This window comes from Podarcis muralis, chromosome 2 (genome assembly GCF_964188315.1).
Source record: "Podarcis muralis chromosome 2, rPodMur119.hap1.1, whole genome shotgun sequence".
In the NCBI taxonomy this organism is placed as follows: Eukaryota; Metazoa; Chordata; class Lepidosauria; order Squamata; family Lacertidae; genus Podarcis; species Podarcis muralis.
The window spans coordinates 123,892,429-123,914,868 of NC_135656.1; the positions used below are offsets into that span (position 1 = coordinate 123,892,429).

At 43.6% G+C, this 22,440-nt stretch overlaps 2 protein-coding genes across 18 annotated transcripts in view; both read right to left on the minus strand.

Annotated features, from left to right (window-relative positions):
- LOC114592655 (uncharacterized) overlaps positions 1-22,440 on the minus strand; it is a 51,019-nt gene that overhangs the window by 12,739 nt on the left and 15,840 nt on the right. Inside the window, exons 2-4 of one of the 9 annotated variants that reach the window (XM_077923134.1) lie at positions 8,765-8,935; positions 8,509-8,635; positions 4,337-6,347 (exon numbers count right to left, since the gene is read on the minus strand). The exons of 2 other annotated variants lie outside the window; for them this stretch is intronic. In XM_077923134.1, coding sequence (XP_077779260.1) covers positions 4,897-6,347; positions 8,509-8,635; positions 8,765-8,839 — 1,653 coding nt within the window. In that variant the 5' untranslated portion in view covers positions 8,840-8,935 and the 3' untranslated portion in view covers positions 4,337-4,896. Of the gene's footprint in view, positions 1-4,336; positions 6,348-8,508; positions 8,636-8,764; positions 8,936-10,790; positions 10,832-11,648; positions 11,837-12,029; positions 12,108-22,440 lie in introns of those variants that run through there. 6 more of the 9 variants (XM_077923129.1, XM_077923131.1, XM_077923130.1 and 3 more) reach the window with 6 other exon arrangements.
- LOC114592541 (uncharacterized) overlaps positions 15,799-22,440 on the minus strand; it is a 29,239-nt gene continuing 22,597 nt past the window's right edge. For 3 of the 9 annotated variants that reach the window (XM_077923143.1, XM_028720745.2, XM_077923144.1), the window contains 2 exons: positions 19,498-19,578; positions 15,799-18,685 (listed from right to left, as the gene is read on the minus strand). In XM_077923143.1, the coding sequence (XP_077779269.1) occupies positions 16,563-18,685; positions 19,498-19,578 (2,204 nt within the window). In that variant the 3' untranslated portion in view covers positions 15,799-16,562. Of the gene's footprint in view, positions 18,689-19,497; positions 19,603-22,440 lie in introns of all 9 variants that reach the window. The other 6 variants (XM_077923137.1, XM_077923138.1, XM_077923139.1 and 3 more) reach the window with 3 other exon arrangements.

Here is a 22,440-nt window from a genome sequence, read left to right on the forward strand (position 1 = left end):
AACTCTTACAACTATATGAAATAAGAATCTAGCATTTCTTAAATCCTTTGCATAATTACATTTAAGCCAATATATTTAATACATAACATAGGTAGCCTTTTAAAAGGAATAAGGCCTTTGTAAAATAAAAAAGGAACTTAGTAAAAATAGCTTCAAAAGAAGCCTCTTCAGTTTACACCCCCCCCTTCTCCAGCCAGTTGTTTTGTTTTCCATGTGCTCTTGGCCTTTTGTCCTGTGGCTCAAGTTTAACGGTTTTATTTTACTATTTACCAACTCTTAATTATGTTGGGTCTGTAACCTTGCTCTTAACCTGTAATTCCCTTTTTACGACTTTGAGAATTGTTTTCTGCTATAAATCAAGGGGGGCCCCTTGTCTAGGAGGAAAACATTGCCAAGGTTCTCTAAGCAGCTGGTCTTCTGCCTGGCATGAAACATTTGTGAATTTAAGCTCATTTTTAGAATTTTAGGAACCTGATCAAGATATAAGCCAATATAAGCCTTGATTAAAAATACAGTCTATATTCAGATGCCACAATGGTATTCCAGCTGAACTATTTAAAATTTTAAAAGATGATGCTGTTAAGGTGCTACACTCAATATGCCAGCAAATTTGGAAAACTCAGCAGTGGCCATAAGATTGGAGAAGATCAGTCTACATCCCAGTCCCAAAGAAGGGTAGTGCCAAATAATGCTCCAACTACCGCAAAATTGCACTCATTTCACACGCTAGCAAGGTTATGCTTCAAATTCTACAAGGAAGGCTTAAGCAGTATGTGGATCGAGAACTCCCAGAAGTGCAAGCTGGATTTAGAAGAGGCAGAGGAACCAGAGACCAAATTGCAAACATGCGCTGGATTATGGAGAAAGCTAGAGAGTTCCAGAAAGACATCTACTTCTGCTTCATTGACTATGCAGAAGCCTTTGACTGTGTTGACCACAGCAAACTATGGCAAGTTCTTAAAGAAATGGGAGTGCCTGATCACCTCATCTGTCTCCTGAGAAATCTCTATGTGGGACAAGAAGCTACAGTTAGAACTGGATATGGAACAACTGATTGGTTCAAAATTGGGAAAGGAGTACGACAAGGCTGTATTTTGTCTCCCTGCTTATTTAATTTATATGCAGAATACATCATGCGAAAGGCTGGGCTGGATGAATCCCAAGCTGGAATTAAGATTGCCGGAAGAAATATCAACAACCTCAGATATGCAGATGACACAACCTTGATGGCAGAAAGTGAGGAGGAATTAAAGAACCTTTTAATGAGGGTGAAAGAGGAGAGCGCAAAATATGGTCTGAAGCTCAACATCAAAAAAACGAAGATCATGGCCACTGGTCCCATCACCTCCTGGCAAATAGAAGGGGAAGAAATGGAGGCAGTGAGAGATTTTACTTTCTTGGGCTCCATGATCACTGCAGATGGTGACAGCAGCCACAAAATTAAAAGACGCCTGCTTCTTGGGAGAAGGGCAATGACAGGCCTAGACAGCATCTTGAGAAGTAGAGACGTCACCTTGCCAACAAAGGTCCGTATAGTTAAAGCCATGGTTTTCCCAGTAGTGATGTATGGAAGTGAGAGCTGGACCATCAAGAAGGCTGATCGCCGAAGAATTGATGCTTTTGAATTATGGTGCTGGAGAAGACTCTTGAGAGTCCCATGGACTGCAAGAAGATCAAACACATCCATTCTTAAGGAAATCAGCCCTGAGTGCTCACTGGAAGGACAGATCGTGAAGCTGAGGCTCCAGTACTTTGGCCACCTCATGAGAAGAGAAGACTCCCTGGAGAAGACACTGATGCTGGGAAAGATGGAGGGCACAAGGAGAAGGGGGCGACAGAGGACGAGATGGTTGGATAGTGTTTTCGAGGTTACCAGCATGAGTCTGACCAAACTGCGGGAAGTAGTGGAGGACAGAGGTGCCTGGCGTGCTCTGGTCCATGGGGTCACGAAGAGTCGGACATGACTAAACGACTAAACAACAAAACAACAACAACAACATGTCCCACGATCGACAGGTAGATCGTGATTGACCTGTTAAACATGCCTGATGTACATGTTCCTTAAAAAACTGTGGCTGGGTTTACCTTGTTTCTGATTTGGCTACCACACAGGATCCAGAATGCCAGCGATTATTGGCCAGGCAAGGAGGCTGTTGAGTACGTGGTCTCAGGCTCCAGGGATTATGGCTGCCTCTGCCCACGTCCAAGATGCCCATTCCTTTCCTGAACAGAACAAAGTTGGAATGGCACAAATCTGATTCTTGAGCGATTTTACAGTCGTACCTCTGGGACATTCAGACCTAAAAGGATTAAGAAACAAGGCTTGAATTCCACTTTTAAATATAGAGGTCTGGATGGAAGAAAAATGGACATTTTCGAGACAGAGCTTCTCCGAGATTTGGTGCTTGATATAAAGGACTACCAAAAAAACCGGCAAAGAGGAACTGAGAGAGAATTAAGGGCCTTGGATGTGAGGTCTCCAGGCTGATAGCAGATAGACTGATGGACATTGGGGATCGAAACCGGGAAAGGGGGGATGGGGTTTGGGAATCCAAAGGGTATACAATTATATATTAAACTTTTCTCTTTTCTTTATTTTGTCTTGTTATGAGTATAAAAAAGGGGAATTCGTGGAAGGGAATTGGGGTCGACCTTAGAAAAAGACTTTAATGCTTAAAGACTGTGGATTATAAAGAAAAAATTGCTTTATAAAATGAACTAAATTGAACAATGGCCTAAATGTAATAAGTTCAGAAATTGGGGATAAGAACTTGTTGAACTAAACAAATGGAAATGGAATACAAGAAGGGGAGGTGTGGGGAAGTCCAGGAAAGATGTTATTGAAAGTAAGGTTTAAATGTAAATGTTTGCTTTTTTCTTTTTTTCTTTTTTTGGATTTTTTGGAAATTTCAATAAATATGATATTAAAAAAAAAAGATTTTACAATGGTACCTCGGGTTAAGAACTTAATTTGTTCTGGAGGTCCGTTCTTAACCTGAAACAGTTCTTAACCTGTAGTACCACTTTAGCTAATGGGGCTTCCCGCTGCTGCTGCGCCACCGAAGCACAATTTCTGTTCTCATCCTGAAGCAAAGTTCTTAACCCGAGGTAATATTTCTGGGTTAGCGGAGTCTGTAACCTGAAGCGTCTGTATCAGTGAATTGTTACATTTGGAAATCTGCAGCGGAGGCCCTTTGAATAGACGTAGGAAAACTGGTTGATGAAATGTTTTGTAGGGACATTTGCCGGAGTGATTGTGATGATTTTGGTAAATTTCATAAATTTCCATAAATTTCTGTTCACAGCAGCTAAACTAGTTATTGCCCAATGATGGAAGGAAACCTCTAAAAAACCAATAGGCGCTTGGATCAATAACATCTGCACCATTGCCAGGGGCTGGAGCAGGGTGCCTGAGGCACCTGTGACCCTAATATCCATCGTGCGAACAATGAGATTGATGCATTGAGCGTACATGCTCTGTCATAACGCCTCACATGCCATCGGTGTCTAATCAAAGGCATCTCCAAAAAAGATACTTTTGACACAATCTGGTCTCCCTTTATTGAAGAACACAATATTTTAATGCCATCACCATCATCATCATCACGACGGAGGTATTTGTGGAGGGAATATAATGGTTGGAAATGTCTAGCCAAGCAAATCCGTAGTTGGGTTCCTATTGAGGGCATTGGGGGAGCCAACATGACCGTGATGTGGGATTGAGGATTGGAGTGATCATTCTGTGATATTATGGCAGTGGACAAAGCTGTATTTACTTTGAATAAATGAATATTGTTGTTTTAATAAAGGTATTGAATTCAATGCTTTGCATGCAGGAGGTCCCAGGTGAAATCCTCGTCAGGCAGAGAGACCCTGTTGGCATCCGTCTGTCTCGGGAGGCGATGGAGGAGGGGGCCTTTGGGGGTGAAGTCCAACTGTGGGCAGCTTGCAGCACCTGCTGTGGCTGCTTCATGTCATGGGCAAATGCTCAATGCTGGCAGAGGGAGGAGCAGCTCCAGATGGTCTCTGCTTTCAGCCTCCTATACTGCCTGCTCTTCCTACAGATTTCTGAAAGATGGGCCAATTACGGGGGCTCAGAGATTCCTCTCCCCGCAGGGAAATGACTCTCCTGAAACCACTGGCAATGCCCACATTTCCCTGCGCCACCTTCCCTCCCCATATTGGTTCTTCCCCTCAGCACCTCCTTTATTCAGGCTGCCACCTGGGATTTTATCCACTTTGTCGTTAATGTACCCATGAATGAGAAGGGAAGGTAAAACAATGAATTTATAAAATCTAAACAATGTAGTAAGGTTTCATAATTACTTTTCAGTCATTTTGTGTTTTTATTGTTCCTTTATTGCAATTATAAAAATTGGCTTTATGCTGCTGTTCTTATAACAGGGAACTGGACTAGAAAACCTTAAGAGTCCCTTTCAACTCTTCAGTTCTAGGATTCCAGAGCCAATCCTGCTTCCTAAACACTACTGTTGTACTGCACTTTTCACAACTCTCCACTCCCAACTCTATCTGCCAAAGACCAAATATCAACAGACTCTCAGCACATGCTCAGTCTCAATGAGCACTCCAGAGTCGCATTCTGCACATCCCTAACGGTACACTAGCTTTATCATTATACTTACAATTATGAGAAATTACCTTCATTGCTTTAATACATATATGTACAACTTTCCATACAAACACCAGAACATCAAATATACTCCATGCATTTACCATTGATTTTTCCCTATCTGAGTTTGTTGATATGAAGCACAAAGTGAACTTTGTGGGGGAAACTTGGAGCACTCCATACATCTAAATGGGTTCTCCCCTGTGAGAGTCCATAGGTGTTGATTAAGAACTCCACTATAAGTGAAACACATTAAACACTTTCATTTAAACAGTTGCTTCTCTGTGAGTTTGCTGATGTTTTCTAAGAGTTACACTCTTACTGAAGCACTTCCCACACTCCAAACATTTAAATGGTTTCTCCCCTGTGTGAGATCGTTGATGTTTAGTAAGAGCTCCACTCTCAATGAAACCCTTTCCACAATGTATACATTTAAATGGTTTCTCCCCTGTGTGCGTTCGTAGATGTATATTAAGATGTGAACACCGACTGAAGCTCTTTCCACACTCTGTACATCTAAATGGTTTCTCCCCTGTGTGAGTTTGTAGATGTAGAGTAAGGTGTGAGGTATGTCTGAAGCTCTTTCCGCACTCCATACATTTAAATGGTTTCTCCCCTGTGTGAGTTTGTTGATGTCTTGTAAGAGCTCCACTCTCACTGAAACCCTTCCCACAATCCATACATTTAAATGGTTTCTCCCCTGTATGCGTTCGTTGATGTACAGTAAGTATTCCATTGTGACTGAAGCCCTTCCCACACTCCATACATTTAAATGGTTTCTCCCCAGTGTGAGTTCGTTGATGTATAGTAAGGTGTGAACACTGACTGAAGGTCTTTCCACACTCCATACATTTAAATGGTTTCTCCCCTGTGTGAGTTCGTTGATGTACAGTAAGGATTCCATTGTGAATGAAGCTCTGCCCACACTCCATACATTTAAATGGTTTCTCCCCTGTGTGAGTTCGTAGATGAACAGTAAGTATTCCATTGTGACTGAAGCCCTTCCCACACTCCATACATTTAAATGGTTTCTCCCCTGTGTGAGTCCGCTGATGTCTAGTAAGGTGTGAACACTGACTGAAGCATTTCCCACACTCCATACATCTGAATGGTTTCTCCCCTGTGTGACTCCGTTGATGTATAGTAAGGCTTCCACTCTGACTAAAGCTCTTTCCGCACTCCAAACATCTGAATGGTTTTTCCTCTCTGTGAATTTGTTGATGTACAGTAAGGCTTCCACTCTGACTGAAGGTTTTTCCACATTCCGTACATTTAAAGGGTTTCTCCCCTAAGTGAATTTGTTGATGTACAGTAAGTTTTCTACTTTCACTGAAACACTTCCCACACTCAATACATTTATATGGCTTTTCCCCTGTATGAGTTCGTTGATGTAGAGTAAAACTTCCACTCTCACTGAAGCACTTCCCGCACTCCGTACATTTAAAGGGTTTCTCCCCTGTGTGAGTTCGGTGATGTACGGTAAGGTGTGAAGACTGTCTGAAGTTCTTTCCACACTGCATACATTTAAATGGTTTCTCCCCTGTGTGAATCCGTTGGTGTATGGTAAGTTTTCCCTTTTCACTGAAGCTTTTTCCGCACTCCATACATTTAAAGGGTTTCTCCTCAGTGTTAGTTTGAAGATGTGTCCTAAGGTGTTCACTCGCAGTGAAGTACTTTACAGATGGCCCCTCAAAATTCTGATTGCCTTCTCCATCACCTGGTTTTAAGTATCGGGGGTGGGAGATAAGAAAATATTGTTAGGTATTCAAGGAAGAGAACCAGAGAACTTAACACATAGCAAGGCCAATCAGCACCTTCTCTGATTTTAACACTTCCAGCATCCCTCCCTCTTCTATGTACCAAAGTTTTAGGAAAGGAAAGGACATATGTTAATAGTCTCAAGAACCCTTAGTATCCAGTTCTACCTTCAACTCCCATGTAACACTGAGCACCAAGACAAACCTTGTATGCTGAGGTGAGGCATCTATGACCCTCCAGATGTGGCTGAACTCTAAGCAGCATCAACCCAAGCAAAGATGGCCAATGACCAGGGATGATGGGAGTTGTAGTGCAGCCACATCGAGAGGGAGACACTTTCCCCCTCCTGTGAAAATGCTGCACCTCTGTATTCAGTTTTCTCCTTCCTCCCTGATCTGTAATATCTCGCTGATACATTCCAACCAACTGTACACATCGCCTAAACCTGCACCAGGCTGCTGGAAAAGATGGGCCCTTATTCTAATCCAAATGGCTCTTTTTAATAATAATAATAATAATAATAATAATAATAATAATAATAATTTATTTGTACCCCGCCCATCTGGCTGTGTTTCCCCAGCCATTCTAGGCAGCTTCCAAAAAAAGATTTAAAAACTTCCCTGAACAGGGCTGCCTTCAGATGTCTTCTAAAAGTCTGGTAGTTGTTTATCTCTTTGACATCTGATGGGAGGGCGTTCCACAGGGTAGGCGCCACTACCGAGAAGGCCCTCTGCCTGGTTCCCTGTAGCTTTGCTTCTCACAACTGCCAGAAGGCCCTCAGTGCTGGACCTCAGCAGATCAACGGGGGTGGAGACGCTCGTTCAGGTATACTGGGCCAAGGCCATTTAGGGCTTTAAAGGTCAACACCAACACTTTGAATTGTGCTCGGAAACGTTCTGGGAGCCAATGTAGGTCTTTCAAGACCGGTTTTATATTCCTACACACTGAAAGGCGACATACAAAGTTACAGTCTCACAGCAAAGTGGAAGCATGTAACACTCAATCTGTTCAGGACAACATGCCTGTGTTTTTCAGTTCCAAGCAAGGAGATGAGCTCAGACCTGAGTATCAGAGCCGCTCTATGAGGAATAAGTAAAACATAAGTGCTGTATTAGTAATACAGTGGTACCTCTGGTTATGAACTTAATTTGTTCCAGAGGTCCGTTCTCAACTCGAAACCGTTCTTAACCCGAGGCACACTTTCACTAATGGAGCGATTCCGCTCGCATCCTGGTGCAAAGTTCACAACCAGGAGCACCTACTTCCAGGTTAGCAGAGCACGTAACCCGAAGCTTTCACAAGAAGGACGGTTTGTAACCAGAGATATTACTTTATATGACTCTAAAAATATAGAAAAATATTAATCTTTTGAAGCAAAGAAAATAAAGTATCTGCTGGCCCATTAAAAGCTAATAAATGATATGGACCAGGAAACCTCATACCATAATTATTAACCTGTGAGTCTCTTCACTGTTGATTTTCCATTTTTTGTTTTTTGGGGGGAATTCATACCACAGTATCAGCTTATGAAGAGTTACCTACTGATAAAAGTACAGCATTATTATAAACTACTATCTTCAACATCAACTTCGTTGGGCTGGTCATGTTGTTCAGATGCCTGATTATTGTCTTCCAAAGCAACTACTCTATTTCCAACTTAAGAATGGAAAGTGAAATACAGGTGGACAACTAAAGTGGTTTCAAGATGTTCTGAAGGCTAATCTAAAAAAATGGGGTATAGGCATAGAAAATTGGGAACCACTGGCTTGCAAGAGTGCCAACTGGAAAATAGCTTTACCAAAGGCTTCATGGACTTTGAAGAAGCACAAACTCAGGACGAAAGGGAGAAACAAGCTACGAGGAAAGCATGTTTGGCAAAACCTCGCTGTGATTAACTCCTGCCCAGAAACCTATGTCCCCACTGCCAAAGGATGTGTGGATCCAGAATTGGCCTCTATAGTCACTTACAGACACACTGTTAAGACCATGTTCATGGAAGACAATCTTACTCGGCTACGAGGGGTCGCCAAAGAAGAAGACACAACATGAATAAATGGCTCAAACAGCAGATTCACACCTCCAACGTCTAACAGCCAAGAGGAATAAAAATGTGCCCTCACCTAGAGAGGCCACCATCTCATAATTCTCCTCCATGACTTCCTTGTGCAGAGCTCTTTGGCCTGGATCCAGCAGAGCCCACTCCTCCTCAGTGAAAAACACAGCCACCTCCTCAAAGGTCAAGAGGACCTGGAAGAAGAAGAGGAAGAAGACAGAGCTTCTCTTTGATCGCCATCATCCCCAGTAAACACAGAGGGAGGCTGGGTGGTCCCATCTGTGCCTCTTCCCTCCTCCCTGCTCCCGTTGCTCTTTCCCTACCTGAGGAAGCTGCATGGCTCCTCTTTCCACTCCACCTTTAAGAAGAGACGGTCCAAACAGTGCCTCTGAGGCCATTGCGCTGCCTGCAGGCGATTTGGAGGAGGCGTAAACTGGGCCACTTCTGGGACTCCCTCAGCTGTTGACAAGATGCACTTCAATGCAGAAGCAGCTCTTTAAGGAGAATAATGCAGAAATTATTATAATTAATTATTATTATTATTATTATTATTATTACTGAATTTATATACCGCCTTATACCTGGATGTCTCAGAACAGTTCACAGAAAGGCAGATTTATTTAGGGTGGGAGACATTAACACGAATAGCATTCCTTTTACAAAGTACAAATACCAGTACTAATAAACTAATACTCATAAATTCTCATTACGAAGGGAACTGGAAGGATGTAATCCTTTCTACAGGAACTTTATAATACTATAAGCTGCCTCAGCCTTTAGGGGACATTCAGCTTCAGTTTGTAAAGTTCTAGGATCAAATCCCAAACTCTGAATGAAGCTTCGCAGAAAGCATTACAGTCATTCCTCTGAACAGCCACCCAGGAAACCAGTTTCTGACCCTTTGATACATTTAGAATAAAGAAAATAAAGGAAATTCCTAAATTATGGGGAGAATTTGCAGTCAGAAGAAAAGCAACACCTGGAGGGCACCAGGGTGAAGAAGCTCCATCCAAGCGGAGCAGATGGAAATATTTAGAGCACTCTATGCGCTAACATGGATTGTGGTTTAGGGGACAGAAATAGGAAGTTCAGTGGCTTATGGCTCCCTAGGCCTTCCTCTTAGGAACCCCCCCCCTCTGTGTGTGTGTGTGTGTGTGTGTGTGTGTGTGTGTGTGTGTCTGTAGCCTTTTATCTTCTCTACACTGTGAGGATGGACAGGATAATAATAATTTAATAATTTATAATAATAATTTATTATTTATACCCCACCCATCTGGCTGGATTTCCCCAGCCACTCTGGGCAGCTTCTCTTAGCATGAGAAATAACCAGAGGGTCCAGAAGTGGCTTAGTCATGCTGGCCACATGACCCGGAAAAACTGTTTGCGGACAAACGTCAGATCCCTTGGCTAGTAAAGTGAGATGAGTACTCCAAACCCAGAGTCGTTCATGACTGGACTTAAATGTCAGGGGTCCATTACCTTTTTTTACCTTTTATGCGCTAACATGGATTGCAGTTTAGGGGACAGAGATATGATGTTGAGTAGCTTCTGGCCCCCTGGTCCTTCCTCTTAGGAACCTGTGTGTGTGTGTGTCCCTTTATCTTCCCTACACTGGGAGAAAGGACAGGAGGAGAAATATTCAGGGGGTCCAAACTGAGCAGGGGGATGGGAGACAGGGTCTCCCTGGTGGAAGCCCAGCACCCGAACTGCAGGGTGGGGAACCTCAGACCCAGGGGCTGAATTGGCCCTCAAATCCTTTCTGTCTCTCTCTCTGGCCCTCAGGAATTTCCCCAGCGCCACACCTTCTTTCCAACGCATCCCAGCTGCCTTCTGAGGTTTTTTTGTGGGGCTGGGAAAAATCCCTGGAAGGCAGGCAGCTCCTGGACAAAGCTCAGAGTCAGCCCCATAGCCCCACCATCTCTGTCCTCTGTCCCGCCCATCAATGGAAAGTGGCCCCTGGAAGGCTGCTCAGGAGCGAAAATGGCCCTCAGGCTGGATAATGGTCTCCACCCCTGTTCCAAACACGGAACAGGCTGTCATCCTGGCCCACCTTGCAGAGTTCTGGTGTGAGCATTGCCCAGGTGGTGGGCTTTAGAAGACCTACAGTATCCTGCCAACCTAGCAGTTCGAAAGCACGTCAAAGTGCAAGTAGATAAATGGGTACCACTCCGGCAGGAAGGTAAACGATGTTTCCGTGTGCTGCTCTGGTTCGCCAGAAGCGGCTTAGTCATGCTGGCCACATGACCCGGAAGCTGTACGCCGGCTCCCTCGGCCTGTAAAGCGAGATGAGCGCCGCAACCCCAGTCGGTCACGACTGGACCGAATGGTCAGGGGTCCCTTTACCTTTACCTTACAGCATTACAAGGCCCTCCTGGCAACCTGGATGGAGATGAGGCCAGGAGTGAGGCTGCCAGAACCGGCAGAGAAAGTCCCTCAGCACCTCTGCGCTGGGCCAATCCTGAAAGACAGGCCAGATCTCCCACCCCGGGGGGCTTAGATTCTCCTTCCCGACAAATTCCCAAGAGGATATCTGGAGAAGCCTCTTTTTGGAAAGAAACAGCATTAAAAACTCATCCCCCCCCCCAAGTCCAGCTGGGAAGGGGGCATTTCTTTAATTCCTCCAGTCTTTGCCATGAACATATTTAAAGGGCTCCAGAGACCTTGATCAGTTTCAAATCCTGTCATCCATGGACCCATTTCCCTTGCCAAGCAGGAGGGAAACCGACAAGGTGCTTTTTCATGCTTCAGGAAATCAGGAATGTGCCTCTTCCCTCCAGTTTTGGGGAACAAAAGCAGCATAGCAAATCCTCCCCAACTGCACCCCCCAACATGGGAAATCCAACAAGGCTCTTTCCTTTGTGCCAAAGCAACCTCAGCCGGCCAGACTAGGATTTCTGAAAGGAGAGCTGGGGGGGGGGGGGCTCCCCCTTCCTTCTCACATCAGCCTCTTTCTTACTCAGGAAGCTCCGGAGGCAGATTTCCCTTGACATTGTCCACTTCTCACACACCCCAATTCGAAATCTCCCCCAATCCAGAGGCGACTCTGTTCTCCAGCTGCTTCCACTTCCTCTCCCCTGCTTGCCCTCCCGATCTCCGCCCCACTGAGGCTGGGGCTTCAGCAGCAGATTTAGGAGGGGGGAGATCTGAGAGGAGCATCACAAGGTGGAATGGGGCTGCCCCCCCCCCTTTGAACGGAATAGGACTGACCTCTGAGTCAACAGGCACAGGGTGGGGCTGGAAATCCCTTTGTAGTTTGGGTGCAGTGGGGGGGGCACCCTTTTGTGGTTCGTCTCAAGTATCTTCGCCCCCCTCGCCTCCCCCCACCATGGGAGCCTGGCTTGATCTCTGCGCTTCGAAAAGGATCTTGCAATGCAAACCCTGTTGGGGGAGGGAGACCCCACTTTGCAACAGGATGGCCTGCATCCAGCCCCCCCTCCCCACAGAAAAAGGGCGGAGCCCTTCCCTGATTTCCTGTCTCTCCCCCCCCCCCCAATCCTCCCGCCTCCTTTCCCAAATGCCCTCTTTGTAGATTCAGGGGGAGGGAAAGCAAATCCTCCCCCCCCCATATAACCCCCAAATATGCTGCACCTCTTTCTCCTCTTCTCCGAGTCCGCTTCTCTTCCGCGAATGGGGATGGAGACCCCTCCCCTCCAAATAGCCTCTTCCCTCCCCCCGCAATAAAACTCCCTTCCTGCCTCTCTAGGAAGCGGAGCTCATTGACCAAGGGGGAGGGGGAGGGGCAGAAGATACGCCCCCCCCCCTCCCTGCAAACATGAATTTCCTTCCCAGCCGGCAAGCCCTATATTCCCGTTTATTTAGTGAGCAATTCATGGGTTCAATTCCCCGCAGAGGCAGCGAAGGGCGACCCCCGCCCCCCGAATTTCTAAAAATTCTCGTCCTGGGAAGGAGTTTAGAGTAACTTAAGCCAACCCTAAGGGCTGGTCCAGTGTCATTGCAATGGGTACCTTTTATAAAAAAGAAGGAGCTGATGAAGAAAGTTAGGCTTTGTTATATGACTTTCTAGAGTTTTCCCAATGAGCCAGTAGATAGATACATTTATCAGTGAATTGTTACATTTGGAAATCTGCAGCGGAGGCCCTTTGAATAGTGATAGAAAAATTGGTTGATGAAATTACATATGCAGGAGTGATTCCAACCGAATATTAAAAACAATACAACATCATACATTAAAAACTTCCCAAAACAGGGCCGCCTGAGTTGTGGCACTCATCTCACTTTATTGGCTGAGGGAGCCAGCATACAGCTTCCGGGTCTTTTAGCCAGCATGAGTGATCCGCTTCTGGCAAACCACAGCAGCGCACGGAAATGCCGTTTACCATCCCGCCGGAGTGGTACCTATTTATCTACTTGCACTTTGACATGCTTTTGATCTGCTAGGTTGGCAGGAGCTGGGACCGAACAACGGGAGCTCACCCTGTCACAGGGATTCGAACCACCATCCTTCCGATTGGTAAGCCCTAGGCTCAGTGGTTTAGACCACTGGTTTAGTGTGGTGTAGTGGTTAAGAGCGGTAGTCTCATAATCTGGGGAACTGGGTTCGCGTCTCCGCTCCTCCACATGCAGCTGCTGGGTGACCTTGGGCCAGTCACACTTCTTTGAAGTCTCTCAGCCCCTCTCAACTCACAGACTGTTTGTTGTGGGGGAGGAAGGGAAAGGAGAATGTTAGCCGCTTTGAGACTCCTGAAGGGGAGTGAAAGCCGGGATATAAAATCCAAACTACTCTTCTTCTTCTTCTTCTTCTTCTTCTTCTTCCTCTTCTTCTTCTTCACTCATGGGTCACATTCTGCACATCCCTAACAGTATATGTTATCTTTCATTATGCTTACTATTATGAGACATTACCTTCACTGCTTTAATACATATATGTACATACAAACACCAGAACATCAAATACACTTCATGCATTTACAATTGATTTCCCCCTATATCAGTTTATTGATACGAGAGACAAAGTGAAATCTGTGTTGAAAACAGCACACTCCATATGCCTAAATGGGTTCTCCCCTGGGAGACTCCGAAGATGTATATTAAGAACTCCATTTTAATTCAAACATTTCCACACTTCTTCCATTTAAACAGTTACTTCTCTGTGAGATAGTTGATGTTTTCTAAGACTTACACTCTTACTAAAGCACTTCCCACACTCCAGACATTTAAATGGTTTCTCACCCGTGTGAGTTTGTTGATGAATAGAAAGTATTCCATTGTGACTGAAGCTCTGTCCACAGTCCATACATTTAAATGGTTTCTCCCCTGTGTGCGTTCGTTGATGTACTGTCAGATTTGAAGCTTCACTGAAGCTCTATATTCCCATTTATTTAGTGAGAAATTCATGGGTTCAATTCCCTGCAGAGGCAGCGAAAGACGACCCCCCCCCATTTGTAAAAAGCCTCCTCCTGGGAAGGGGTTTAGGCCAGTAACTTAAGACAACCCTAAATGGTGATCCAGTGTCATTTCAATGGGTACCTTTTGTAAAAAGGGGGAGTTGATGGATAAATTTAGGCTTTGTTACGGGGGGGGGGCAGCTCAGTGGTAGAGCAGTTGCTTTGCATGCAGAAGGTCTCGGATTCCCATTTTCACATTTGGTGGGAGTGTACCGTGGTCCACGCCTTCTGGAGGAAAGTTTTTTATCAGACCTCCAATAAACAATCTATCCGTCCGAATTTAGCATTTGCCTTATTATAACCATATTAGACCCCATATTGTACACTTTAATCTAAAATATTAATTTCCTTTCTGTTCGCAGCAGCTAGACTACAGTTATTGCCCAACAATGGAAGGAAACCTCTAAAATAACATTAGAGTGATTGGAGTCATCATTCTGTGATATTATGGCAGTTATTTATACCCCTCCCATCTGGCTGGGTTTCCCAAGCCACTCTGAGCAGCTCCCAACAGAATATTAAAAACACAATAAAACATTAAACACCAAAAACTTTCCTAAAGAGGGCAGCCTTCAGATGTCTTCTAAAAGTCAGCTAGTTGTTTATTTCCTTGACATCTGATGAGAAGGCGTTCTGCAGGTCGGGTGCCACCGCCGAGAAGGTCCTCTGCCTGTGACCTCACCTCTTGCAATGTGTTTCCATTCTTCCTCGGGCTGATATAGTTAATTGGCTCTGCTTCACTGTCACTACCATAAAAAAGGCTGATCGCCGAAGAATTGATGCTTTTGAATTATGGTGCTGGAGGAGACTCTTGAGAGTCCCATGGACTGCAAGAAGATCAAACGCATCCATTCTTAAGGAAATCAGCCCTGAGTGTTCACTGGAAGGACAGATCGTGAAGCTGAGGCTCCAATACTTTGGCCACCTCATGAGAAGACTCCCTGGAAAAGACCCTGATGTTGGGAAAGATGGAGGGCACAAGGAGAAGGGGACGACAGAGGATGAGATAGTTGGATGGTGTTCTTGAAGCTACCAGCATGAATTTGATCAAACTGCGGGAGGCAGTGGAGGACAGAAGTGCCTGGTGTCCATGGGGTCACAAAGAGTCGGACACGACTAAACGACTAAACAACAAGAACACTGTCACTAGATAATGCTTCCTGAGATATCTGACCCCTTGGCAGACTGCCCTCGTCTGGGCTATCTTCCAGCCCTTCCCTTCCCACTGATATTGGAGTGCCAGGTCCAGAAGGGAAGGGGGGTTGAAGCTGTGGGGTGTCAGCTAGGAAAGTGGAGCCTTCTGCCTCATCTGCACGCTCACTCTCCGATGTTGCCTTGTCTACTGGGTCCTGGGGAGCCAGGTTCCTGACACAGGAAGTCCTCCACACCTGCCCACCCACCGTCCCACAAAAACAGTACTTCCGTCTTGTCAGGATTCAACCTCAATATGTTAGCCACCATCCATCCTGCAACCGCCTCCACACACACAGGACCTTCACCACCTTCACTGGTTCTGATTTAAAGGAGAGGAAGAGCTGGGTATCATCTGGTGTCAAGAATGTGGCCCCCCAGATCGCAAGGGAAGAGCAAAGACTCAGAAATTGAACTAAATGAACAAGGGTCAGACTCTTTCTGGACACAGCCCAGGAGGAAAGAGCGGAACCACTGTATAACAGTGCCCCCAGCTTCTCTAGACAGTCCAGAAGGATGTCATGGTCGATGGCATCAAAGGCCACTGTGGGATCCAGAATGAGGAAACTGCTTTCACCTTTGTCCCTAGCCAGAGATCATCAACCAGTGCGGCCAAGGCAGTTTCAGTCCCTCTTTATCCCATCTGCCACCAGGGATTTCATCCACTTTGTAGTTAACGTAGCCATGAATAAGGAGGTATTGTAAAACAGTGAATTTATAAAATATAAACAACATAGGACATAAGACAATGGTTTCAGTCATTCTGTGTTTTCATTGTTCCTTTATTGCAATTATAAAAATGGGTTTTATGTTGTTGTTCTTATGACAGGGTTTTGGACTAGAAGACCTTAAGAGTCCCTTTCAACTCTACAGTTCTAGGATTCTATAACCAATTCTGCTTGTTAAACACCACTGTCGTGCTCCACTTTTCACAACTCTACAATCCCAATTCTCTCTGCTAAAGACCTAATATCAACGGTATCTCAGCACATGTTCACTCACAATGAGCACTCCAGGGTCACATTCTGCACATCTCTAACAGTACATGGTATCTTTCATCATACTATTATGAGACATTACCTTCATTGCCTTAATACATATATGTACAACTTTCCATACAAACACCAGAACATCAAATACACTACATGTATTTACAATTGATTTTTCCCTATACAGTGGTACCTCGGGTTAACAACATAATTCGTTCTGGAGGTCCGTTCTTAACCTGAAACTGTTCTTAACCCGAGTTACCACTTTAGCTAATGGTGCCTCCTGCTGCCGCCCTGCGATTTCTGTTCTCATCCTGAAGCAAAGTTCTTAACCCGAGGTAATATTTCCGGGTTAATGGAGTCTGTAACCTGAAGCGTCTGTAACTTGAAGTGTCTGTAACCCGAGGTACCACTGTATCAGTTTGCTGACATGAGGGACAAAGTGAACTCTGTGGGGAAAACTTGGCACACTCCATAAATCTAAATGGGTTCTCCCCTGTGTGAGTCGGTAGGTGTTTATTAAAAACTCCTTCCATTTAAACAACTGCTTCTCTGTGAGACCGTTGATGTTTTCTAAGAGTTCCATTCTCACTGAAGCGCTTTCCACACTCCAAACATTTAAATGGCTTCTCCCCTGTATGAGTTCGCCGATGTCTTGTAAGAGCTCCACTCTCACTGAAGCACTTCCCACAATCCATACATTTAAATGGTTTCTCCCCGGTGTGACTTTGTTGGTGTACACTGAGTTTCCCACTACAAATGAAGCTCTTTCCACACTCCAAACATTTATATGGTTTGTCCCCTGTATGAGTTCGTTGATGTACAGTAAGGCTTCCACTCTCACTGAAGCACTTTCCACAAACCATACACTTATATGGTTTCTCCCCGGTGTGAGTTCGTTGGTGTACAGTAAGTATTCCATTGTGACTGAAGCTCTGTCCACACACTACACATTTAAAGGGTTTCTCCCCTGTGTGAGTTCGCAGGTGTATGGTCAATTTTGAAGCTTCACTGAAGCTCTTTCCACACTCGATACAGTTATATGGTTTGACCCCTGTATGAATTCGTTGATGTCTTGTAAGTTTTCCACGACAACTGAAGCTCTTTCCACACTCCATACATTGATACGGTTTCTCCCCTGTATGAGTTCGTTGATGTACAGTAAGAATTCCTTTCCGACTGAAGCTCTTTCCACACTCCATACATTTAAATGGTTTCTCCCCTGTGTGAGTTCGAAGATGTATGGTAAGTTGTGGACCTTCAGTGAAGCTTTTTCCACACTCGATACATTTATATGGTTTCTCTCCTGCATGAGTTCGTTGATGTACAGTAAGAATTCCATTCCGATTGAAGCTCTTGCCACACACCATACACCTGAATGGTTTCTCCCCTGTGTGAATTCGTTGATGTACAGTAAGCTTTCCCCTATCCCTGAAGCTCTTTCCACACTCCATACATTTAAATGGTTTCTCGCCTGTGTGAGTTCGTAGATGTATATAAAGGTGTTCAGTCACATTGAAGCACTTTCCACACTCTAAGCACTTATATGGTTTCTCACCCGTGTGAATTCTTAGATGCACGGTCAGTTTTGAACCTTCACTGAAGCTCTTTCCACACTCCATACATTTAAATGGTTTTTCCCCTGTATGAGTTCGTTGATGTACAGTAAGGCTTCCACTTTGACTAAAGCTCTTTCCACATACCATGCATCTAAATGGTTTCTCTGCTGTGTGAATTCGTTGATGTCTTGTAAGTTTTCCACTTGCACTGAAGCTCTTTCCACACTCCATACATTGAAATGGTTTTTCCCCTGTATGAATTCGTTGATGTATAGTAAGGTGGGAACACTGACTGAAGCTCTTTTCACACTCTATACATTTGTATGGTTTCTCCCCTGTGTGAGTTCGTAGATGGATAGTCAGCTGGGAACTTTCACTGAAGCTCTTTCCACATGCCATACATTTAAATAGTTTCTCCCCCGTGTGCATTTGTTGATGTTTTGTAAGTGCTCCAGTATCACTGAAACACTTTCCACAACCCATACATTTAAATGGTTTCTCTCCTGTGTGAATTTGTTGATGTCTTGTAAGTTTTCCGCTTTCACTGAAGCTCTTCCCACACTCCAAACATTTATATGGTTTCTCCCCCGTGTGTGATCGTTGGTGTACACTAAGGCTTCCACTACAAATGAAACACTTTCCACACTCCATACATTTAAATGGTTTCTCGCCTGTGTGAATTCGTTGATGTCTTGTAAGTGCTCCAGTTTCACTGAAGTTCTTTCCACACTCCAAACATTTATATGGTTTCTCCCCTGTGTGAGTTCGTTGATGTTTTGTACATGCTCCACTGTCACCGAAACTCTTTCCACACTCCATACATTTAAATGGTTTTTCCCCTGTATGAATTCGTTGGTGTATAGGAAGTTTTCCACTACAACTGAAGCTCTTTCCACATTCCATACATTTATATGGTTTTTCCCCTGTGTGAATTCGTTGATGTACAGTAAGAATTCCATTCCGACTGAAGCTCTTTCCACACTCCATACATGTAAAGGGTTTCTTCCCTGTGTGAGTTTGTAGATTTGTGATAAGATGCTCACTCACACTGAAGCACTTCACAGATGGTCCTTCAGAATTCTGACTCCCTTCTCCATCGTCTGCTTGAGAGTAAGGAAAAATAAAACCTTGTTAGAATTTCAAGGAAGAGAATAAGAGAACTTAACATACAGCAAGACCACCACCACCTCTTTACACCACTGACCTGATTTTCAGGAAAGGGAAGAATTCCTAACAATAGTTTCAGGAACTGTTAGTATCCAGTACGACCTTCAGCTCCCAAGTAACTGAGCACAAAAAGGAACCTTCCATGCAGATGTAGGAGCCAGATGTGGTTGAACTCAACTTCAGCTCCCATGTAACTGAGCACAAAGAGGAACCTTCCAAGCAGATGTAGGAGCCAGATGTGGTTGAACTCAAAGTACCATCAGCCCAAGCAGGCATGTCCAATGGCCAGTGGTGATAGGAATTTCAGTGCAGTAACATCTGTAGGGACGCACTTTCTCCCTCTTTCACCTCTTCTGCAAATGCTACATATCTGCAGTCTATTTTCGCCTTCCTCCGTGAACTATATCATCTTCCTGATACATTCCAACCAACTGTACACATTCCCCAATCTTGCACTGTGTCTCCACTGTCAGAATCACCCACCATTTCAGTAGCTGTTATTTAGTTCTCAGCTAATCTTCTCCCCCCACCTTTGGAAATATTATTTATCTGAATCCAAGTGGCTGGGAATCGTGAATGGGGAGAGCTTTGGTACTCAGGCCCTGCTGGTGGGATTCTCCCTGGTTGGTCCTTGTGAGAAGATGACGCTGGACAAGATGGTCCCTCATTTTGATCCAGCAAGGCTCATACTCACTGAAACGAAGCAATCAAACCTACAGTGTCACAGCAAAGTGGAAGCACCTACCTCTCCATTTGTCCTGGACAACATCTCTATATTCTTCTGTCTCGAGCGAGAAGAGCTCGGACTTGGGTATCAGAATCTCTCCTGTGTGGAATAAGTAAAAGAGACCTGCTATTTATGTCATATGCAAAAATATTCAAAAATAATCATCTGAAGCAAAGAGAACAAAATATCTGATGGCCCAATAATAAACATATTATGGCCTAAATTTCTATGGGCTGCAATCTGATGATGTGCACTGTGGGCCAGGAAAACTAAAGCCACCAGATCCTGCTGATGCCTATTTATTCAATGTATTTGTTACTTTTGGGGGTATGGGAACTCAACAAAACTTACAATATTTTAGTCCAAAAACAAAACAAAACAAGACATTAAAACCAGCATTTAAAATACACATTTGGGGGGGCAGGCCCTGCTGGCTATGGAGTAAGCAGCAGAAACTGAGAGCCCCCAGAGAAAATATTTGAAAAGATGGATGTCTCTGAAGAACAAGTATTATGAAGCAAAGAATACAGGTTAGTCCTTAAGAAACTTTTCAAGCAGGAGTGTAACCTGGAGTAGTGAAATAATAAACAGTACTACAGTGGTACCTCCGTTTTCGAACGTAATCCGTTATGGAAGACCGTTCTGAAGTGTTCGAAAACCAAAAACTCAGCAGCCAACAGCTAGGCCTCAGAATCTTGCACTCAGCAGAAGCCACATGGCATATTTGACTTTTGAGGCGTGTTCAAAAACCAAAGCATTAACTTCCGGGTTTACGGCATTCAAAAACCAAAATGTTAGTCAATGGAGACATTTGAAAACCGAGGTACCACATGGATAATGAAATAAGGATTTCAAACATTAAAGGGTGGAGGTTGATTAGGAAAAGGAGGATAGAAACATTACTGAATAAAGATAAAGCAGATATAATATTTTTACAGGAAATGCATCAGAAGAAAGAGGGGGTTAATGAACACAGACTGAGAGGTATAAATAATTATGAAAAAGCACTTGGTACTTCAAAATCAAGAGGGGTAGCAACTACAATTTCAAAGAGATGCTGGTTTAGTATATTAAAAATGAAGAAAGATCCTGAGGGAAGATGCATTATAATTCAAGGAACAATAGCAGGGGGAAATACATTATAATTAATATTTATGTTGCTAATGAAAATCAGGTGGAATTTTTTGATAAAGTATTCAAGGAAATGGAGGATATTCCAAAGGGCCATATGATTGTGGCAGCATATTTCAATATGGTATTAGATAAACAATTGGATAAGATAAATCCTACCTCAGAGAAAAGATATAATATCATTATAGGATTAGCTAAAATTATGAAAAGGAAAGATATGAAAGATGTTTGGAGAGTGATGAGGGGAGGAGAGAAGAATTTTTTGTTCTTCTCACCAGTGCATAAGACCTACTCAAGGATCGATTATATCTTCGTTTCAAAAAACTCAATATCGAAAATAATGAATACGGAAATTGGAATAATAAAGGTAACTGACCACACATTGGTTAATATGGTATTAAAAATAAGGAAAGATTACAAGGAAGCCAGAAGGTGGAGGTTAGATAGAAGGATCTTCAATAATAGTCAAAGTAAATAAGATAGGGAAATACCATATTTTTCGTCTATAAGGCGACCCCTATTTTTTGAGCCCGAAATTAATTAATAAATAATTTTATGTATAAATATATAAATAAAAACCAATGTGGCTTTGCAGCAGGAAGACAAATGTCTAGTTTAATAGGAAGAGTGTTGAATAAAAGAGATATAAAAAGAAGAAATAAATTGAAAGCTGGCATAGTAACATTTTAAAACTTCCTATTAAGGCATTTGACTGCAACCGTTAAAAATGATTATAGAAAGCTTAGGATTTTGAGAACAATTTAAGGGATTAATGAATCAATTATATTTGAGGAACAAGGCATATGTCGTAGTGAACGATGGTATAACAAAACAAATAACATTATCCTGGGGCACCGAACAAGAATGCCTCCTTTCCCCAATTTTATTTCTATTGGTCATTGAAACTCTGGCCAATGTAATGATAGAAAAGGTAAAGGTCCAGTCGCAAATGACTCTGGGGTTGCGGCGCTCATCTTACTTTACTGGCCAAGGGAGCCGACGTTAGTTCGCAGACAGTTTTTCCAGGTCATGTGGCCAGCAGGACTAAGCCGCTTCTGGCAAAACCAGAGCAGCGCATGGAAACGCCATTTACCTTTCCGCTGGAGCGGTACTTGTTTATCTACTTGCACTCTGACATGCTTTCAAACTGCTAGGTTGGCAGGAGCTGGGACCGAGCGACGGGAGCTCACCCCGTGGCGGGGATTTGAGCCACTGACCTTCCGATCGGCAAGCCCTAGGCTCAGTGGAAATACAAAGGAATAAGCAATAAAAGAAAAGAGAAAATAAGCTTATTTGCAGATGAAACCTTGCTAACAATTGAAAACCCGTTGTATGATCAATAAATTTTGTAATGGGGTAAGAAACCTAGAGATAGTAAAAGAAGATGGTATAAACCCCAGAAAACAGGTGGACTGGGTCTCCCCAACTTTAAAATGATTATAAAAAGGGGAGATAAAGAAGAAAATACAGTTATAAAAGGGCAAACAAGAGAAATTTATAAAATATTAGTAGAAATGGAGGATCAAGAAGATCAATTTAAAGAGGTGTGGGTGTGCGAAAATGAGACAACAGGGCAGATAGATAGTCAAAGCTGGGAAATATGGGAGAAACGTATGTTGAAAATGTTGTCTATAGAAATAAAAGAAAATTATTATAAATTAGTTTGAAGATGGTATTTAACACCAGTCAGACTGAATTGAATAAACGAGGAATATTTGGTGTTATGTTGGAGCAGATGCCAGAAAACAGGGAATTATGTTCCCAGGTGGTGGGGGTGTAAATATGTACAATTTTTTAAGGCAAGGGGTGTTTAAGGAGATAACAGAAATC